General features: G+C 43.3%; 1 protein-coding gene across 6 annotated transcripts in view; it reads left to right on the forward strand.

Moving 5' to 3' along the window:
* JADE2 (jade family PHD finger 2) overlaps nucleotides 1-19,394 on the forward strand; it is a 217,891-nt gene that overhangs the window by 111,366 nt on the left and 87,131 nt on the right. For all 6 annotated transcript variants that reach the window (XM_084838945.1, XM_084838947.1, XM_084838944.1 and 3 more), the window contains exon 5: nucleotides 722-891. In XM_084838945.1, coding sequence (XP_084695071.1) covers nucleotides 722-891 — 170 coding nt within the window. The remainder of the gene's footprint in view (nucleotides 1-721; nucleotides 892-19,394) is intronic.

The following is a 19,394-nucleotide window of genomic DNA, read 5'->3' on the forward strand; positions in this document are numbered from 1 at the left end:
GTTTTACCTGCCCAGATATTAAGATTGAGTGGGGATGCCCTCTTGATGGTGCCACATATGCTGCAACTCAAGAGGAGGTGCTCCCAATATAGGCACCTTGACTGTGGAAATTCCTCCTCCTCATAGAAGTATGGTGCCATGTCTTACAAGCTTTTGGTGCCAGCTAAAGACCTATTTGTTTACCCAGACTTTTGACTGAATGCTTCTCTCTTTTCTTTTGCGGCATTGTGTACATTTTTATTTATCTGTTTCTCTTCTCCCCTGTTTGATCCTTGGTGTGGGGGGTGGGGGTCAAATTTGTATTTTTCTTTGTTTTACTGCTTGTACCCCACTTTGGGATTCTTTTATAATGAAAAGCAGATAAGAAATTTCTCAAATAAAATTAAATAAATAAATAAATCCTTGGGGCTGCAACTCCATGAATATGCTAGGGATTTTCCAAATTGAATTCTTAACAGCTTCAGAAAACTATGACTTCCATGTTTCTTGGGAGAAACCTTGACAGTTAAACTAGTTTATGTTTATTGTATAGGTATAGGTGTAAATTGTCCCACTCCAAAATAGTCACATACACACTGAGATAATTTATTACTTACCTTTTTCTTTGTTGCCCCAAACACTTACGGCTGTGCTTAATTTTAGCATACAAATGCCCATGCTTCTAATAACAAACTGCTTCCTGCCTGTACCCTTCTTTTATGTCGATACTTTTCTTCCCTAGGATAATTCCACTGCTAGAGGATTCTTCACCACAAACCTCACCAAGCAACCTGTCCAGCAATGACAGTTTAGACGTCACCAGGACATACTCACAAAGAGTAAGTCGCTATGACCTGGATGAAATTGATGCTTGCTGGTTGGAACTCTTCAACATGGAGCTCAAGGAAATGGGTAAGTGTTTGTGGTCCTTTTGTTTCTCATCTGGGTTGCACACACACTGGAGGTTTGCACATTTTCAGTCCTAAAGCAAAGTTGGAGCCTCACAGCAAACAGTCTTCCTTCTATGCTGCTGTTGTACAGCATCTTTGCTCAGTGCTACATATTACATTGGGATTATTGTGGTTCTGTACCATTACTCATCTTGCATATCCAGGAATTTTGTGGAAATGATATAAGCAAAAAAGAAGGATGGAGAGAACAGATGATATGGGCAGCCTACATCAAGGCCTAGTGAGAGATATTCATATATATGTAACAAATGTAGAAACCTGTATATCCTTGTTTTCCAACGGGACGGGGGAAGGATGTGTTTGGCTGAATAATAAGGAGTAGACGGAGTCTTACTTCGGCTGTATCCTATTTGCCTAGAAGAACAAGGTTTCTACATTCGTTAAATATTTATTTGTTAAATAGTAGGTGTAGATGTATGCTGCTCCATTCATCTTGGAATACCTATTCTCTCAACAGGAGATTCCCCTTTGGAAACAATAACACAAATCCTTAAAATCTGGCCTAGATGCCTCCTGTGCCCTGCCTCAATTGTAGATGGTGTGGTAGAGTCTGAACAATGAGTTTCTCATGATTCAATCTGACATTGCTTCATTAAGACATAAAGCTTCTCATCAGATGTGGTTGTGTTAATGTCTTCAGCCCTATTCAGATGTTACTCATCCCAGGCAGCAACATGGATACAGTGGGGTTGTATGTTTAGTCCTGCCCCCAAGGTTGCGTGTTTTTTCTGGATTGTTCAGAAGTAGGAAGCCTTTTGTACCTGTGGATGCTCCCCACACAATTTAGAACCCTGGAAAATCAGGGTTCTAAATTGCACAGGAAGCTTCCACAAATAGATTAGACAAATTCATGGAGGATAAGGTGATCAATGGCTATTAGTCAGGATGGTGCTAAGAGGCAGTATGCTTCGCATACCACTTGCTGGGGAACATGGGCGGGAGGATACTGTTGCACTCATGCCATGAGAAACTTGTGTGTTTCTCATAGGCAACTGGTTGGACACTGTGTGAACAGAATGCTGGACTAGATGGACCCTTGGTCTGATCTAGCACAGCTCTTTTTATGTCCTTAAAAGGCGCTACACTGCAGAAGTTATCCCTCAACATGTGACGGCCTGGGAGGAATCACATAACTTTGGGAATGGATCAAAATGCATGGCGACACAGCCTCCCTTTAGCTATGTTGCTGCTTGAAATGAGTAACTGAGTGAAATGAGTGAATAGGGCTTTTGTTCTTTCCAGATTTTTGGTGGGGAGGGTGGGGGGCTTGGTAAGGAATAGCATGGTCAGCAAAGCCCCATGTGATTAGAACTCCATATGATCCAAAAGCAATATGGCTCCAAATCACAGGGAACTGTTTATTTCAGCAGCTACAAAACTACTTTGGTAACATGTAAACAAGAAATCAGACTGGCTTTAGAAACCCTTTTTGCCTCTTTCTTTAGCCTTCCTTCATTTTGGAGAAGGGGCAGATTTGTGAGTGTACTTCAGTGATGTCCTATCTGAGCTCTGCACAGTCTTCAATGTATTTACTCACACATCTGTGAAGTGGAATGGTGCTGTAGCCTCCAGTTTTTGCAAGGTTGACTCAGCCATTTACCAAACATATCAAAGAAAATATGTTGCAAAGCAGGGAACTTACCACATACATCCTTCACAGAGGGTTTTTTTTCAGGACTCGGCTATATTTATTCAGTGCACCGAAACCACAGTACCAATGTAGAGCTCCCACTCCCCTCACAGTCACACTTCTAGGAAAGACTGGGTTGAGGTAGATGCCACAGTGCACACACTTGGATGTATAGGTGTGGTAAAACCCCTAACACATTTCCCCTACATTTCCGCTTCCTGTACCAAAGTTGCAATCCTTTAGAAGACAGCAGGGATTACTTCAAAATAAACATAAATCAGATTGTAAAGCACAATCTGGGAAAGTGGGAAGTTCCTGCTCAGCTGTGTCCAAAGCCTCAGATTAGTACTTTCCATTACTAGTTCCAGAATTTCATGCTGGAACAAAGGGGAAGAAAGAGGACAGTGAGATACAGACTTGTTGTCAGGTTGGTATGAAAATGAGAGATGCAAAAGAAGTAAAGTGATACCTTCTTACAGCCTTCCCCAACCTGGCACCCTCCAGATTGGTTGGACTACAACTCCCATTAGCCCCAGCCAGGCCATGCTGGGACTTGTAGTCCAACCTATCTAGAGGGTGCCAGGTTGGAGAAGTCTAGCTTATTGAGCCATCTTCCATTGATTAGAAAGTATGCTAGCTTTCGAGTAGTACAGAATTCTTTTAATAGCACACAAGGTTTTAGCTTATGGAGGACAATGCTTTCACTGTTGCCCATTCCTCAACTTATATATCCATTAAACAAACTAGTTTTTTGTTGCAAACTACACTGCACACAAACACTGCTGCATAGGAAAAAGGGAGAAATATCTATAAGAACCTAGAGCTCATTCCTCTGGCTGCACAGAATTCCCCCATATAGTACATTTCCTAATGTCTTTTCCAGGCTAGTTTATAGGTCTCTAGAAATGGGATTTAAATTGTTCTGATTACCTCCGAAGAGTAAACAGATATTTTTCTTTTTCTGAATGTATTCAAAATAAAATAGGCATCTTTCCAGTATAAATACAATGTCTAATTAATTCATCACTCAGAAAACAGGGGAAAAGACCCTTTCCATTCTCACCATCACATGCTTGTGATCAGCTTCTCTACTCAGTAGAAATATTCAATGTAAAGAACTGCCAGCTGATAATATGATGAACATTTAACTGTGTCTGAAGGTTTTATTGGTTGCTGCCGCTGTTGTATGTGATAATAAAGAAAGTTGGTCTAAAGTAATTTGGATCAAACATAGAACTACATTCACATATAGGCAGCACAAGTCCTTTTTCCTTTTAAGCAGAAGCTGGCCACAAATCTTCATTTATGATTTTATTAAGATTTCACCCCACATATTGTGATCTCCATTTAATCCAAAGCTATTGTATGATCGTGACTAGCGAGACTTCAAAGGCTTGAAGAGAAAAGTCCCTTCACTGCTAGGCAGCCATGTCTCTCTCTCTCTCTCTCTCTCTCTCTCACACACACACACACACACTCCTCCTGTCTCACACACTGAGCTCTCTCTCTTTCTGTCACAAAAATATCCTCAGGCAAATTGCTACAAGACCATGAATTCCATACTCGTTCTTCTTCACAACCTGCTCAGTATTTCCAAGCATCCCTTTGACACGAGCTGTACGACGTCCCTACATCTGGGATTGTGCTTGCACTCCTAGCGCTGGCACCGTGGGACTCCTGCTCTCTTGTTTTGTCATTGGGAGCTAGCCTTACTCGTTGCGCTACAGCAGCAACGGCCACTGGCACTGCTGCTTCAGCACAGGGAATCCCTTCTCACTTCACAGGAGCGTTACACTGGGGTCAAGGCAGCAGGAGATGACAGTATCCCAGCTGAACTGTTTAAAATCTTGCAAGATGATGCTGTCAAGGTTATGCATGCCATATGCCAGCAAATTTGGAAAACACAAGAATGGCCAACAGATTGGAAAAGATCAACTTATATCACCATACCAAAAAAGGGAAGCACCAAAGAATGTTCAAACTATCGAACAGTGGCACTTATTTCACATGCCAGTAAGGTAATGCTCAAGATCTTGCAAGGTAGACTCCAGCAATTCATGGAACAAGAATTGCCAGATGTCCAAGCTGGGTTTTGAAAAGGCAGAGGAACTAGAGACCAAATTGCCAATATCCGCTGGATAATGGAGAAAGCCAGGGAGTTTCAGAAAAACATCTATTTCTGTATTATTGACTATTCTAAAGCCTTTGACTGTGTGGATCATAACAAATTGTGGCAAGTTCTTGGTGGTATGGGGATACCAAGTCATCTTGTCTGCCTCCTGAGGAATCTGTATAACGACCAAGTAGCAACGGTAAGAACAGACCACGGATCAACGGACTGGTTTAAGATTGGGAAAGGAGTACAGCAGGGTTGTATACTCTCACCCTACCTATTCAGGCTGTATGCAGAACACATCATGTGATATGCTGGGCTTGATGAAGCCAAGGCTGGAGTTAAAATCGCTGGAAGAAACATTAACAATCTCCAATATGCAGATGATACCACTTTGATGGCTGAAAGCGAGGAGGAGCTGAGGAACCTTATGACAAAGGTGAAAGAAGAAAGTGCAAAAGCTGGGTTGCAGTTAAACCTCAAAAAAACCAAGATTATGGCAACCAGCTTGATTGATAACTGGTAAATAGAGGGAGAAAACGTGGAGGCAGTGACAGACTTTGTCTTTCTAGGCGCAAAGATGACTGCAGACGCTGACTGCAGCCAGGAAATCAGAAGATGTTTCCTTCTTGGGAGGACAGCAATGACAAATCTTGATAAAATAGTTAAGAGCACAGACATCACACTGACAACAAAGGTCCGCATAGTGAAAGCAATGGTATTCCCCATAGTAACCTATGGCTGCAAGAGCTGGACCATAAGGAAGGCTGAGCGAAGGAAGATAAATGCTTTTGAACTGTGGTGCTGGAGGAAAATTCTGAGAGTGCCTTGGACTGCAAGAAGATCAAACCAGTCCATACTCCAGGAAATAAAGCCAGACTGCTCACTTGAGGGAAGGATATTAAAGGCAAAACTGAAGTACTTTGGCCACATAATGAGAAGACAGGACGCCCTGAAGAAGATGCTGATGCTAGGGAAAGCGGAAGGCAAAAGGAAGAGGGGCCAACCAAGGGCAAGATGGATGGATGATATTCTGGAGGTGACGGACTCGACCTTGGGGGAGCTGGGGGTGGCGACGGCTGACAGGAAGCTCTGGCGTGGGCTGGTCCATGAAGTCACAAAGAGTCGGAAGTGACTGAACGAACAAACAACAAAGAGAAATGGTAGGGCACCGTTGCTCCATTATTCCCCATCCTGGTGTATCTGAGGAGGCTAACACAGTCTTGCACTAGCCAGAAGCCCCAATAAGAAGATTTCTTCTTTGCTTTTATGGACAAGAAGGACAACTAGTTAGGTCAGCCCTGCCTGCTGGGGTTGCCCACTTTTTACAAGGGTTGGTTGAAACGTTTGCAACCTTAAGCACCGCAGGGCCGGATGTGCCTGATCTCGGAAGCTAAGCAGGGTCAGCCCTGGTTAGTACTTGGATGGGAGACTGCCTGGGAGTCAGGCTTCCTGCACTGAGCAGCGGGTTGGACTTGATGGTCTTGTAGGCTCCTTCCAACCCTTTGATTCTATGATTCTATTACCTGCTTCAAGGATGATGCCATGGCAGTGACTACGGCAGAAGCCTCTGCTTGTGCTGCAAAAGCTACAAGAGGGGATAGGATCATCATGTATTCACACATTTCCCCACCTTTTTTAATGACAGAGGCTCTTTTCCTTCAACAATTGCATGGTGGTCAGAAATTGTGCTGCAAGTCCAGCTTTTCCCAACAGGCCTGCTGCCCAAACCCTAACACAGCCCTGCTACAAGTATGCCTGGCCTGTATATTGAAAGGTCTAGTCTACTCTAATAGCCTTTGTCTGTAATCCTATACACTGGGGTAGGCAACCTGGTACTCTTCAGATGTTTTGGACTACAACTGCCATAATCCCAGACTATTGACCATGTTGGCTGGAGCTGATGGGGGCCGTAGTCCAAAACATCTGGAGGGCACTATGGGTGGTATCTAGTGTTAGTCCTACTTAGAGTAGACCCATTAAATGAGCCATTCATTTCAATGGATCTACTCTACGTAGGACTAACATTGACCACTACTCCTAGGTTGCTTTCCCTTGCTATATAGATATACCTTTTAGTAGACATACATAGGATTTTTTGTTAATTGGTTATTGGATGGAGCTGGAAACAGAAGGTGATATCATTAGTCACCTGAGAAAAAGTGGATATAAAACAGTTCCAGAAGAGTGTTTACAAGATGGCTCATTCTAGATGAGTTTTTTTTAACATATCTGAATTTAGATTAATTAAGGGTGTAAGTGCACAGTTGCCTCCCTCCTGTATAATCTACTGTTGCAGGGTGAAAGAGATAGGAAAACAACCAACAGGAAAACTCCAGGAGGTCCAGAGTCTGAAAACACAAATAGAAGCTTGCCCTAGAATCCAGAGTCTCCAAAGGAGGCTCTTTAAAAATGGACAACTGACTAAAGGAACTTTCAGAGCTAAATACACATAAATAAACCACAGCAGTGCTGATGAAGGGAAAACCAGAAAGCCCTGTGTGGTTTGTTTGATGGCAATAAAGTAACTGGGCCACGGATTCAGCAAAAGATTTATAGTAGGCTTCTTGGCGGGGTCTAATACAGGAAACCAGCAAGCAAGCTAGGTAGGTAGGTGCTTCTTGCTTAAAAAGCCTCCTTTATTTAAAAAAGGCATTGGGTTGTAAGAAAGCATGATATATTCAGGCAATATTAAGGATTGCCTGAATATATCCTTCCATAATCAATTAATCATGGTGCTGCAGTTAGTAGGATGCAGGTGTGTATGCGTAGATTTCACACTACTGACCTGCAGGCAAGAAGCCTGCAGTTATCAACATCCAGTTACCAATCTCTCTTTATAAGAAGCAGTTGTCTATTACTAGTAAAAGGCTCTGGAAGACAATCTGTTATTTCAAAAGCCTATTGTATAGTAAACTCTAGAATTGCTTAACTTCGCTCAAAGTTTTGCCTATGTGTCCTGGAATGAAAAATCAAAGGCTTCGCCATCTAAATGATAGCTGACTGATCAAAGGCTTGGAAAGCCTGCTGTGACATCAGAGCAACTTAGCCAATGGCAGCTAGAGTGTTATGATACCTTGGGCCTTCTTCAGGTATTTGATGAGACAGAGGGCCTTTTATCTTCAGGGTCAGGCACCTGTTTCACATGCAAGCGTAACAAGCGAACTGTAACATGAGAAAAGATTAACCATTGGCTTCAAGAGCAGCAGGACAAACAGAGGGGAGTGTAGGGCCATCAAAAGGGAAGTTTAATGGCATTTGTTGTGCGTCATCCAGGCAAATCATTACCTAGTAACACTGTATCAAGTCCTGCGAGAGATTGATTTTCAATACGCATATACAGAATTGAGTTTAACTCCATGCTAAAACAGATTTTAAAACCATGCTTGGTCAATCCAGATCTCATCACAATAAAAGCTCAATTCTGTGACTTAGTATAAATTACACAGTTGGACAGCTTTGTATAACTTATTTTGCAGCTTAACTAATTTGTATAATTTAGTCATGAAAGGGCAAGGAAAGGCCACTGCCTGCCCCTCCAACCTCTGGAAATCTTTTTTATCACCCATCTGGCTTCTAAGACAAAGCCATAAGGACTAGGAATGTACTGTTTTTAAAAATGAAAACTGTGATTCTCAGGAAGCTGAATTGTCCACCTAATATCACATTCTGCATTGGTTCAGCACTGCTAAGGAATCAGTGCATGCACACAGCACTGTATATGCATGGCATATTATTAGGGCTGTGTACCACTTGGTCTGAATCGCGAAGCAGATCAGGGTGATCTGGGTTGAAGCGGTCCGGTTCCAGAGCTGGTTGGGAGCAGCCCAAAGCGGGTTGTACCGCTCTGAAGCTCTTTGGGCTGCTTCCGCCCAATATGAACAGCAGTGCAAGCCCCCTGCTCCTCACCTAGACCCATTCGGAGTGCCCACAGCCGTCACTGTCTTGGAGAGAGGCAACTCCTTTTCTTCTGGTAAGTAAATGGTATGTAGATGGTGGCTGTAAAGGGACCATCTGTGCAATATTACAGGCGTTAGACAGTGATGGCTGCGGGCACTCCCCATGGGTCCAGGTAAGGAGGTGCAGGAGGCTTGCACGGCTGGGCGGCGGGGGGGGGGGGGGGCACTTCGACTGTCCGGATCTCACTTTGGATCCAGAGGCTGAAGCGGGCTGGCCTGGCTCCGGATCAGCCCGAGGCAGGTCAGGGCCAATTCGGAAGCTCCAAACTGGCCTGCACAGCACTACTTTTTATGTTGTCTTGCCTCGATCTTGGACATACTTGTGGCCCAAATGTCAGTAAAGGTAACCAGCTCGCTTAGCAAGCTTTTGCTATATAGTAGGCTAGCATAACTTCACGTCCTCCTTATCTAATACAGTGTTTTTCAGACTCTTTGAACTTTGAGTCCCCTTCTGAATGTCCTCTTCTTTCTGGAGTCCCCTATACAGGATGGGATCCAAAGAGCTGCACATGGAGCTCTGTGTCTGGGCTTCCACACACTTCCCCCTGCAGCCCCTCAGAAACCTCTAACACCTGTTGGCCCTGAATGGCTTGCTTCCAAATGCGTCCTCATTGTGCCATTGTTTATGTGCTGGAGTCTGAGGCAAAGGAAAGGCTGCACAATGCTAGGAGCAGCAGCAAGGGAAGGCTTGAGATAGGCTGGGGTATTTTTAGTTATAGGAACATAGGAAGCTGCCTTGCACTGAGTCAGACCCTGGGTCCATCTAGCCCAGCATTGTCGCCACTGACTGGCAGCATCTTTCCAGAGTTTCAGGCAGGAATCTTTCCGAGCCCTACCTGGAGATGCTGGAGGTTCAACCTGGGACCTTCTGCATGCAGAGTAGGCTCTCGACCATTGAGCCACGACCCCTCCTTCTCTGGGTGGTTTTCCTGCAAGAAAGGCTAGTATGGCCCAGGATAGCCACTCCGCTGAACAAAAGCTGAAGCTGCTCAGCCACTGATGGCCCAGCTAACAATCCTTCGTGCTCCTTCAAGGGCCTCTTGTGGCCTTTGGCAAAGTGGGGCGGTGGGTGCACCCCTCAGCTTGAGAAGTACTGATGTAATGCACAATCTCCAGTAAGGCGTAATTAAGGTCTATTTATCTCTTGGGGAGGAAGGAAAGCAGTTATTAAATTGAGCTTGGGTGCGTGGGAGCAAAGCTCTGCTCACGAGCAGTTGATTTCCTGATCAGTCTGTTTGTACTGCCAGTAACAGCTGATTAGAGGCACTGTCAATAATGTCTGTGTGTTAGGCTCTCCCTTCCCCTGATGGGGGAGGGGGCAGGGAGATTTAGGATGTCCCTGTAGATGGAAGTATTGGACATGTTTCACATATGAATTCATTGCTAGAAATACAGCCTTGAACATCAGTCTTATACAAAACAATCAGTACTTTATGTTTAAATATATAATGATCTTGTATACTTGATTGATCCAGAAATGTGTATACCTTGTCCTTGGTCGCATGATCAATTTAAGCAAGATCTTCAGTATTCAATTTTTCATGCTTCAAACTCAGTTTTAGGGGTACAGTACATAGGAAGCTGCCTCAAATGAGGTCCACCTAGCTTAGAATTGTCTACTCCAGGGGTAAGCAGAAGGTAGATCTCCAGAGGTTTTGGACTTCAACTCCCAGCATTTCTGACCATCCCTGGCAGGAACTCCTGGGAGTTGAAGTCCAAAACATCTGGAGATCTACCTTCTGCCCATCCCTGGGCTACTCCTAAAGGCAGTAGCTCCTTAAGTCATCAGGCAGAGGATCTCTTACTACTTGACCATTAACTGGTGAAGCCAGGGATTGAACCTGGGGCGTCCTGCATGCAAAACATGTGCTCTTCCACTGAGCTATCGTCATTCCCACATACACCCTCCCCACCTATTGACTTTAATTTAGTTTAGACAAAAAATATTTTAAATAATAAATTATATTATTTATTCATTCATTTCATTTCTGTCCCGCCCCATATCCAAAGCTGTGGGCAGTTTACAGCAATTCATAAAAATACACCAGCATTACAAAAAAGACAACATGATAGTTATCTAGAAATTTTTAACACAAAAAATTAAAATAATATAAACAGCTACAAACAATTTAAGTAAAAAATATTTTCCCTAATAGGCCTGTTCAAAACAGCAGACATAGATCTCCCATCATATGCCATTAAGTACCTAGGAGGCAAGGGCGGTCTTTACCTGGCGCCAGAAAGATAACAGTGCCAGCCCCAGGTGAGCCTCAGTGGGGAAGCTCATTCCACAGCAGAGGCGCCACCATTGAGAAGTCCCTCTCCCTTGTTGCCACCTTCTGAGCCTCCCTTAGAGGTGGCAGTCAGAGGAAGGCCTCAGATGTTGATCGTAGTGTCTGGGTATGTTCAGGTCAGGAGAGACGTTCCATCACATATTGCAGTCCCAAGCCATATAAGGCTTTATAGGTTAAAACCACTGCCTTGAATTGGGCTCGGAAACATCCTGGCAGCCAGTGCAAGCAGGCCAGAATTTGTTTTATATGCTCAATTATTAATCTGGCTGTTGCATTTTGTACAAGATGCGGTTTCTGAACAGTCTTCAAGGGCAGCCCCACATAGAGTGCGTTGCAGTAATCTAACTTGGAGATGACCAAAACATAGATTACTGAAACCAGGTTATCCCTGTCCAGGATAGGGGCGTAGCTGGGCCACCAGCTGAAGCTGGAAGAAGGCACTCCGTGCCACTGAGGCCAGCTGAGCCTCAAGTGACAGAGATGGCTCCAGGAGAAGAAGACGAAGATCACCCATTCCAACCCCAATCTGACAGTGAAAGCTGCAAGGTTTAAAAAAGGAGGGAAAGCCTCAATTGACACTGGCATAAACAAAGCTATCACACACAGCTTCACTTTATGTGATTCGAAGAGTGTTCAGTTTGGCCCTTTGGAAGCTGGGAAGAAACAACGAAGAACATCTGTTGTGTTCACATCATGTCGCGAACCCTGTTCCTTTTTCTTATTCCTGTGTCACCTTGATTTCCCCTTATCTATATAAGCGTTTTGGTACACTATGGCTGCAAATCCTGTGCACGTTTTCCTGAGAGTAATTGTCACTGAGCACAATGGGACCTACTTACTTTTGAGTAAACATGAATAGAAGTGCACTGAATGACTGGGATGATCACAAGCACCTGTTTTATAGGTTGGGCATAGTTTGGATGATGCATATGCTGCCTCACTGGTAAAGGTTCCTTTCCAGGTCCCTTTAAACCCTTCTGTTCTTTATAACTCTTCTCATTTTTTAAAATCTTGAGCTATCTTCCAATCTATTTTACTTTGTCTTTTCAATGCCTTGTACATACGTTCATTCTATGGAACTAATTTTTTACTTGGGTAAGTGAGGGCTGAATCAAAACTGTTGGCTTTTGGTATTCTATTTTGAAGTAGTGTTCAATACTGTTCCTTCTGAAGAAAATATGTTTGAAGGGACTTCCATCTCCTCTGAACTACACATTTTATTCAATTGTGAGTGGGATGTGGGAACCCATGTCCTTTTAAGCATGAGTTCTACTTCCTGGAATTGTTGCACCGACTTCGTTCAAAATGCCTTCCCACTAGCCCCTCCTATGAAGATCATCCGTGTTCATGCCTCACCATACATTGCCATTCATTTATCATAAACGGAAGGAGGCTGCCATTAAGAGCCATTTCACCCATTTGTTTTCCACATGCAGTGTTACCAAGGTCTGTGGTTTTATGAAGAGTTCAACACTTCTTAGGCCAAAGCTTGCAGGAAATATCCTGTAATCAGTTCAGAAGGTTTATTCCCCATTACCAATTCAGGTCTCATGTATTTGGGACTCTCTCTTCTGCAACCAACATGTTACTTAAGAAATACTCAAGTGAAGCTGGACTCTTTGTTCTCACTTGAGGAGAATAAGCTCATCTTACAAGCAATCATTTTGTTGTTGCATGAATAGCAAAATCAGTAAACTCTGCCACTTAACAGTTTTTAATGGAATATGCAGTCGGTCATGTGGAGTAACAGCTGTAGGAGCCTTGGAAACAGATTTTGGGGTAGATACCAAGTTTTTCACCAGTGTCAATTTGAAGTAGTTCCATTGGAGATACCAGAGCTGATTCATTGATCCTTCCTTAAGTATTTTATTACTTTTTACAGAACATGTGCAACACTGCAAATAAAACTGATTATTTCAATGTATGCAGCTATGGGATATATTATTAAGTTCATGATCTGAAGTACTTAAAAGCCCTCAAATGATCAGTACTTATAAGGGCTTTATAACTACATAGACCCGCAGTCTTTTCCACTGTAATATTTGCCTCTAATAATAGAGCACAGAAGCATGCATGAGGAAAATGTTATATCAGAGTTCAACATCATGAAGGTCTCTCTGGGACAACTCCAGATAACGATCCAATCATTCCTGAAAAGTAAATAAGGATTACCCATTTTGATGTAACTGGAGTTGGTAGATACCTAATTAAACATCCTATCTGGTAAAGACCGCACATGGCCATGATTATGGTATTTATGTATTTATTTATTTGATTTATATCCCACCTTTCTACTAAAGAAATGGCGCTCAAGACAGCGGACAATAATAAAAACTGAAATTTAACACAAAAACTTCAATAGAAAACTTCATTTTGTGAACCACCCAGAGAGCTTCAGCTATTGGGTGGTATAGAAATGAAATAAATAAAACAATAATAAAACAAATAAAAACACAATGAAAGTACACCAGTAAAATAATAAAAAGCACCCAACCCAACAGAACAGCTTACATATCAGTGGCCTGCTTAAATAAAAGTGTTTTTGCCTGCCGGCAGACACCAACCTAACCTCTCTCGGCAAGGAGTTCCAAAGCCTGGGAGCAACTATGCTGTTGTGCATTTCCACCAAACGTGCCTCTGATAGCAACAGTACTGAGAGAAGGGCTTCCTTTAAAGATCTTAAAACCTGGGCAGACATATATGGGAGAAGGCAGTCTTTCAGGTAGCCTGGTCCTAAGCCATATAGGGCTTTATAGGTCATAAGCAGGACTTTGAATTGTGCCTGGGAACAAACCAGTAGCCCGTGAAGCTGTTTGTAACAAGGGAGTCATGTGTTCCCTGTAACTGGCCCTGTGTGGTAGATATGCCCACTACTGCTTCTTGGAAAACATGGTTGCTCGCAAAACATGGGATGCTAGAAAGAATGCCAAAGCCAGACGCTTGATATTTTGATATCTTGCTTTGTCTGAAGTTGCAATCCTATGCAAACTTCGTCCTAGTAAGTGCCACAGTGGAGTGGAAGTTTCTTCAGAGAAAACTTGCACTGGATTGGGATATATAACAAGAGACAGGGCCCTTTCAGTTCTGGTGCCATGGTTAAGAGATTCCTTCCCCAGGGAAGCCCAACTGGTACAGTTCTATTGGCAGACACTGAAAACCTGACTCTGCAACAAAGTACACTGGTGCCATATGGTTTTTACGCTGCTGCTTCTGTTTTTATGTTTTGTTCTGCTGTTTATAAGTATTTTATATGATTATACTGTTATATGATGTTTTATTATATATTCATTGTTTTTATTCCTAAGCTACCTTGAAGGTCCTTCAAAAGTATAGGGTATGAAATAAAGGAAATGAATAATTTTTATTTGATATGAAATTTAAATAAATAAATTAAATTTCATATCCCACTTAAAACCCAGTTGGTGCTCTCAATATGGCTTACAATAAAAAAAATCCACAATTACAGTAAACATGTAAAATAAGTAAAAGCAGCCATGAAAATCTGTACATGGGAACAACATAAAAAGCAGAGTGCCCCCACAAAAAGCTTTTAAATGGCAGGCAGATCATTCTATAAATTAAGAGCAGATCAAGCAGCAACAGCCCTTCTAAAAGTAATTTTTTAACAATTCCCCTAAAACATGGCAAAGAGCTGAATGGTTTTTCTCCCTCTCTCATAATACTAGAACCTAGGGTCATCCCATGGAGCTGACTGGTGGGAAATTCAGGACAGATAAAAGGAAGGGCTTCTTCACCCAGCACATAGTTAAACTATGGAATGCACTTCCACAAGAGCTAGTGATGGCCACCAGTTTGGATGGCTTTAAAGGAGGGTGAGACAAATTCATGGAGGAGAAGGCTATCAATGGCTACTAGTTTTGATGGCTGCATGCTACCTCCAGTATCAGAGGCAGTATGAGGAACATGCGTGGGAGGGTGCTGTTGCACTCATGTCCTGCTTGAGTTTCCCATGTGCAGCTGGTTGGCTACTGTGTGAACAAGAGTGCTGGACTAGATGGACCCTTGGTCTGATCCAGCATGGCTCTTCATGTGTTCTTGTGTTATGACATGGCAGGCTATCTCAGGGAGGTGATTCCATGAGGTGGTAGTCACTGCTAAGAAGACCCTGCCTGGTGGCAACTTGCCTCATTTCAATGGTGGAGCATCCAGAGTAGGTTGTCATCTTATAATCTCAGTGCCTCTGGGGGTTTATATGGATGGAGGCAGTTTAAAAAGTTGTACCACTGTCCAGTGCTTAAAGACTGCAGAATATAGTCAAGTTCAGGGGAAACAAGATAAAATAATTTTTGGAATTATAAAAAAAATTACTATGGAGCAATTCCTCTGAACTTAACCTGGCCTATTAAGAAAGCCTACTTTTAGGCTAAGATAGCAGGTAGGTTACAGAATCACACAAAGAAAAGATTGCCTTAACCGTTTCAACACTAGCCTCTCTCTTCATTTTTTAAATGTTTTTTTTTTATTTGTACAAACCATCAGCAATAGTTGCAGATGAATAAAATCAACTGTTTGGATAGGCCCAGCATCTCCACACAGCATGGTTGGGCAAGGCCCACCGCTACCAAAACAAAAAGCCTCTGTGGCTCCGCACTGAGAGGAACATAGGCCACTGTCACATACAGAATCAGATCACTGGTCCATCTAGCCCAGTATTGTTGACACTGACTGGCGGTGGTTCTCCAGGGTTTCAGGCAGAAGCTTTTCCAGCCCTTCCTGGAGATACTGGGGATTGAACCTGGGACCTTTTGCATGCAAAGCAGGTGTTCTACCACTGAGCCCTTCAGGAATGCTAAGTGGCTGCAGCAGGGGAGCTGTCATTTCAGTCCCTCCCCAGTGGTCGTGACAATGTAAAATGGACCCCTTTAAGAATTGTTTTCCCTCTGGCCACTCCGCTCTGAGAGGAGCTGAAGCAAGGGAGCCATCAGTTTAATACTTTCCCAGTGCCCCAGCATAGGTGTAATGCTACAATGGGGAGGAATTAAGTTGTTGAATCTCTTGCTCCCTGAAGCTTTTTTGGAGCTCTTTTCAGCACTGAACAAAAGGTATGTGTAAGTGTGTGCGTGTATGTGTGTGGGGTGAATTGAAGGGCCCATTCAGCCCAGTTTAGGCAGATGAACAGCCAGTGGCTGCAGAAACCAAAAGAGCACTGGTTCACACACACACGCGCGCACGCGCACACACACATCTCAGACATAGCAGTGCAACATTAGGGCATTTGGAAATTGTTAAAATGGTGGCTGTCTTCCTGCAGCTGTGCAGCATTCTTCTCAGGGCCTCTATGGCTTCCGCTACCTGCATCACCATCCCAGCCACCCAGTAAGCCCCTTCCAATAGTTCTGAACTATTGGAGGAGGCCCCACGGAGGGACATAGTGCCCAGGACTCCCTCACATCTAGAGCCAACCCTGCATTCAGATTCCAAAGGATTCTTAGATCAGAATTGCCCCAGGACAGCTCTGTGAGAACAAAGCATTATTGCAGAGGCAGAGAGAGAGCTGATTATAAAGTGGCTTCTGAAAACATTTTGCCATTATCTTAAATTTAAGCAATAATTGATGTTGGTGGGTGGCATAAAGGGTGATAATTGGTTCCTGTAAATCTTTTAAGTGCATTAGCAGGATAGGTTCATAATGAAATATCTGGGAGCTTCACAGCATATTTTTGGCTCATATTCTCCTTGTATTTTGTTTCAATTATGGAGAAGAGTTTCTGTGGTATCACAGTAACACCTGAGCATCTCAGAACATCACTCTGAAGAGAAAACGTTGTTGTTCCTTCCCCCATCCTTCTTGTAAAGGAAGCAAATTTATTACAGAGTTGGAGGTAAATATTTAGAAAGGAGGGAAGCACGGAAAGGTCCCATCTGTTTCTGAATAATCCACTTGTCCTTAATGGCGCTAATCTAGGGTACGTGGTTTATAAATTGCAACTTTTAACGCCCTGATCCTAATAGGAACCAAGTCTTACTGATTACAGAGGAAAGTACTTCCACATATTTGAATAGAGATCCTTGTACCCACTGACAAAGCTTTAAGTCACTTGGTTTAGGATAGCGTTCTCCAACCTGGTGCCCTCCCAATGTGTTGGACTACAACTCCCAGCATGGCTGGCTGGGGTATGCTGGGGAGTTGTAGTCCAATACATGTGGAGGGCACCAAGTTCAGGGAAGGATGTTTTAAGATAAGGAAGAGCAGAGAAGGAGAATCTTGGGATTGCGGGAGGGGGCTTCACATGCACAACACAGCTGTGTCTTCTTCTCTTGCACTCTTTGCTTTGTGGATTGGGGTGAGCACTGAGTATGAAACTGCTGGGCAAGATGTTAGCACGTTATGGGGGAGATCTGAGCATGGAAATGCACATCTACACCACCCCATTGATGGACTGGGGATAATGTGTTTATGTCAGGGGTCCTTGGCCCCACTTCTTCATTCGCTCTGATGCTTACAAGCTTTGCAGCTCTTTAAGTCATGTACTTACTCTTAAGAAATCCCACGGACTGCAGCACAAAAAATCAAGCATCCCGTCCTTAATGTGCTCTACTTGCATACACTCAGGTCACTTCCTTAATAGTGAACTGATGGAATGGGGGTCATGCCAGGTTGGGGCAGTTCTGCTTGGAGGAGCCCCAAGTGCCTCCATCCAGCATTGCCCAACACACTTCTGCCCCCCTTCCCTGCTCTTGGAGCTGCGGCTGGTCATCCTGCTCACCAGAGGGTAGTGCAACACTCACTATGGCAAGCGTGGTGAGTGGATTTGTTGAAGCTTGACTTTGATAATCAGTTCATTTACAACTCAAGATTTGTGAGTTCAGAAGATGCTTTGGAAAATGTGATTTCATTAAACGTTCATGTTAAACTGAGGCAAAAAACCTCCCAACTCAGAATCTCCTAACCATGTGACACTGAATCCAGAAAGCATGACTTCTCTTTAAATGAATTATATCTCTAACCCTTCTAGAGGTTTTGAAAATATTTGGCATCATCATCATGATTGCAGAATCAAAGCACTGAGTGGCAAAAATCTGTTTGCCCTAAATCCAGAGAGGGGGTGCATAGGTGTGTGTTTGGAGGGGTGGGAAACTAATCCTGTTTATACTTTGAAAGCACATTTCTCATTCTGATAGCTCTAGTTCCCACAGCATCCCTGTGAGTTAGGTAAGGATCATTATCTCAGATTTAGAGAAAATAAGGGCAACATATTTTAAGTGCCTTTTTTAAAGCTCTAGGCAGAAAAGGCGTTAAAAGTAAGAGGGATGTTTAGTGCCTAGGAAATTCTGACTCTGGTCTAAATATCCAAAGGACGGGTTGCACCTCACAAAGGCTGGGAAGAATGTGGCCACAGCATAAAGAACTTCATCAGGAGGGCTTTAAACTGAATCCTACGGGGAAGGGAGATGTAATGATGGGGGTAACAATGGACGTAGGAGCGTGCACTGCAACGGAGAGAACAGCTCTGATAGCGCCCAATAATAGTCTTCAGACACATGTAGGAAGAAAGCCAGACTATGAAGCACATGGTCTTTGATGTCTATATACTAATGCCCAGAGTATGGGAAACACACGGAACGAACTTGAACTCTTAATACGGGAGGGAAATTATGACTTGATAGGTATAACTGAGACTTGGTGGGATGACTCTCATGACTGGACTACGGCAATTGAAGGATATAACTTGTTCAAAAAGAACAGGAGGAACAGAAAGGGAAGTGGGGTTGCACTGTATGTGAAAAATACATCTGCACAGAAATACAGGAGGATGAGCTTGGTAGCCCCATCGAGAGCGTCTGGATCAAAATAAATGGAGAAAAGAATAAAAGGAACCTGGTGATCGGAGTCTACTACTGGCCACCCGAAACTTTTGAAAAGCAAATAGCCAACGTTTTAAGGAAGCATGATGTAGTAGTAATGGGGGACTTCAATTTCCCTGATACTTGTTGGAAGACAAATCCTGCAAAACATGGCCCCTCCAGGAAATTCCTGACTTGTGTGGCGGATAACTTCCTCCTACAGAAAGTAGAGGAAGGAACTAGAGGATCGGCTATCCTTAACTTGATCCTAACCAACAGAGATGACTTAGTGGATAAAGTAGCAGTTACAGGAACTCTGGGGGAAAGCGACCATGTTGTACTTGAGTTCTTGGTTCTAAGGGAAACAAAAGCCAAGTCGAGCCAAACGCGTACCCTGGGTTTTAGGAAAGCTGATTTTAATAAACTCAGAATAATGATCAGTAAGGTCCCATGACAAGCGACGCTAATGAGAAAAGGAGTCCAAGATAGGTGGGAGCTTTTAAAAAAGGAAATTCTCACGGCACAATTACAAACAATTCCAACAAGAAGAAAAGGTGGAAGACAACAGAAGAAGCCAGTGTGGCTTCACAAAAAGCTTAGGGATGACCTGAAAACAAAAAAGGACACATATAGGAAGTGGAA

The sequence above is a fragment of the Heloderma suspectum genome, chromosome 2, assembly GCF_057233095.1.
Source record: "Heloderma suspectum isolate Gila_16-S chromosome 2, 16-S_ref, whole genome shotgun sequence".
Lineage (NCBI taxonomy): Eukaryota > Metazoa > Chordata > Lepidosauria > Squamata > Helodermatidae > Heloderma > Heloderma suspectum.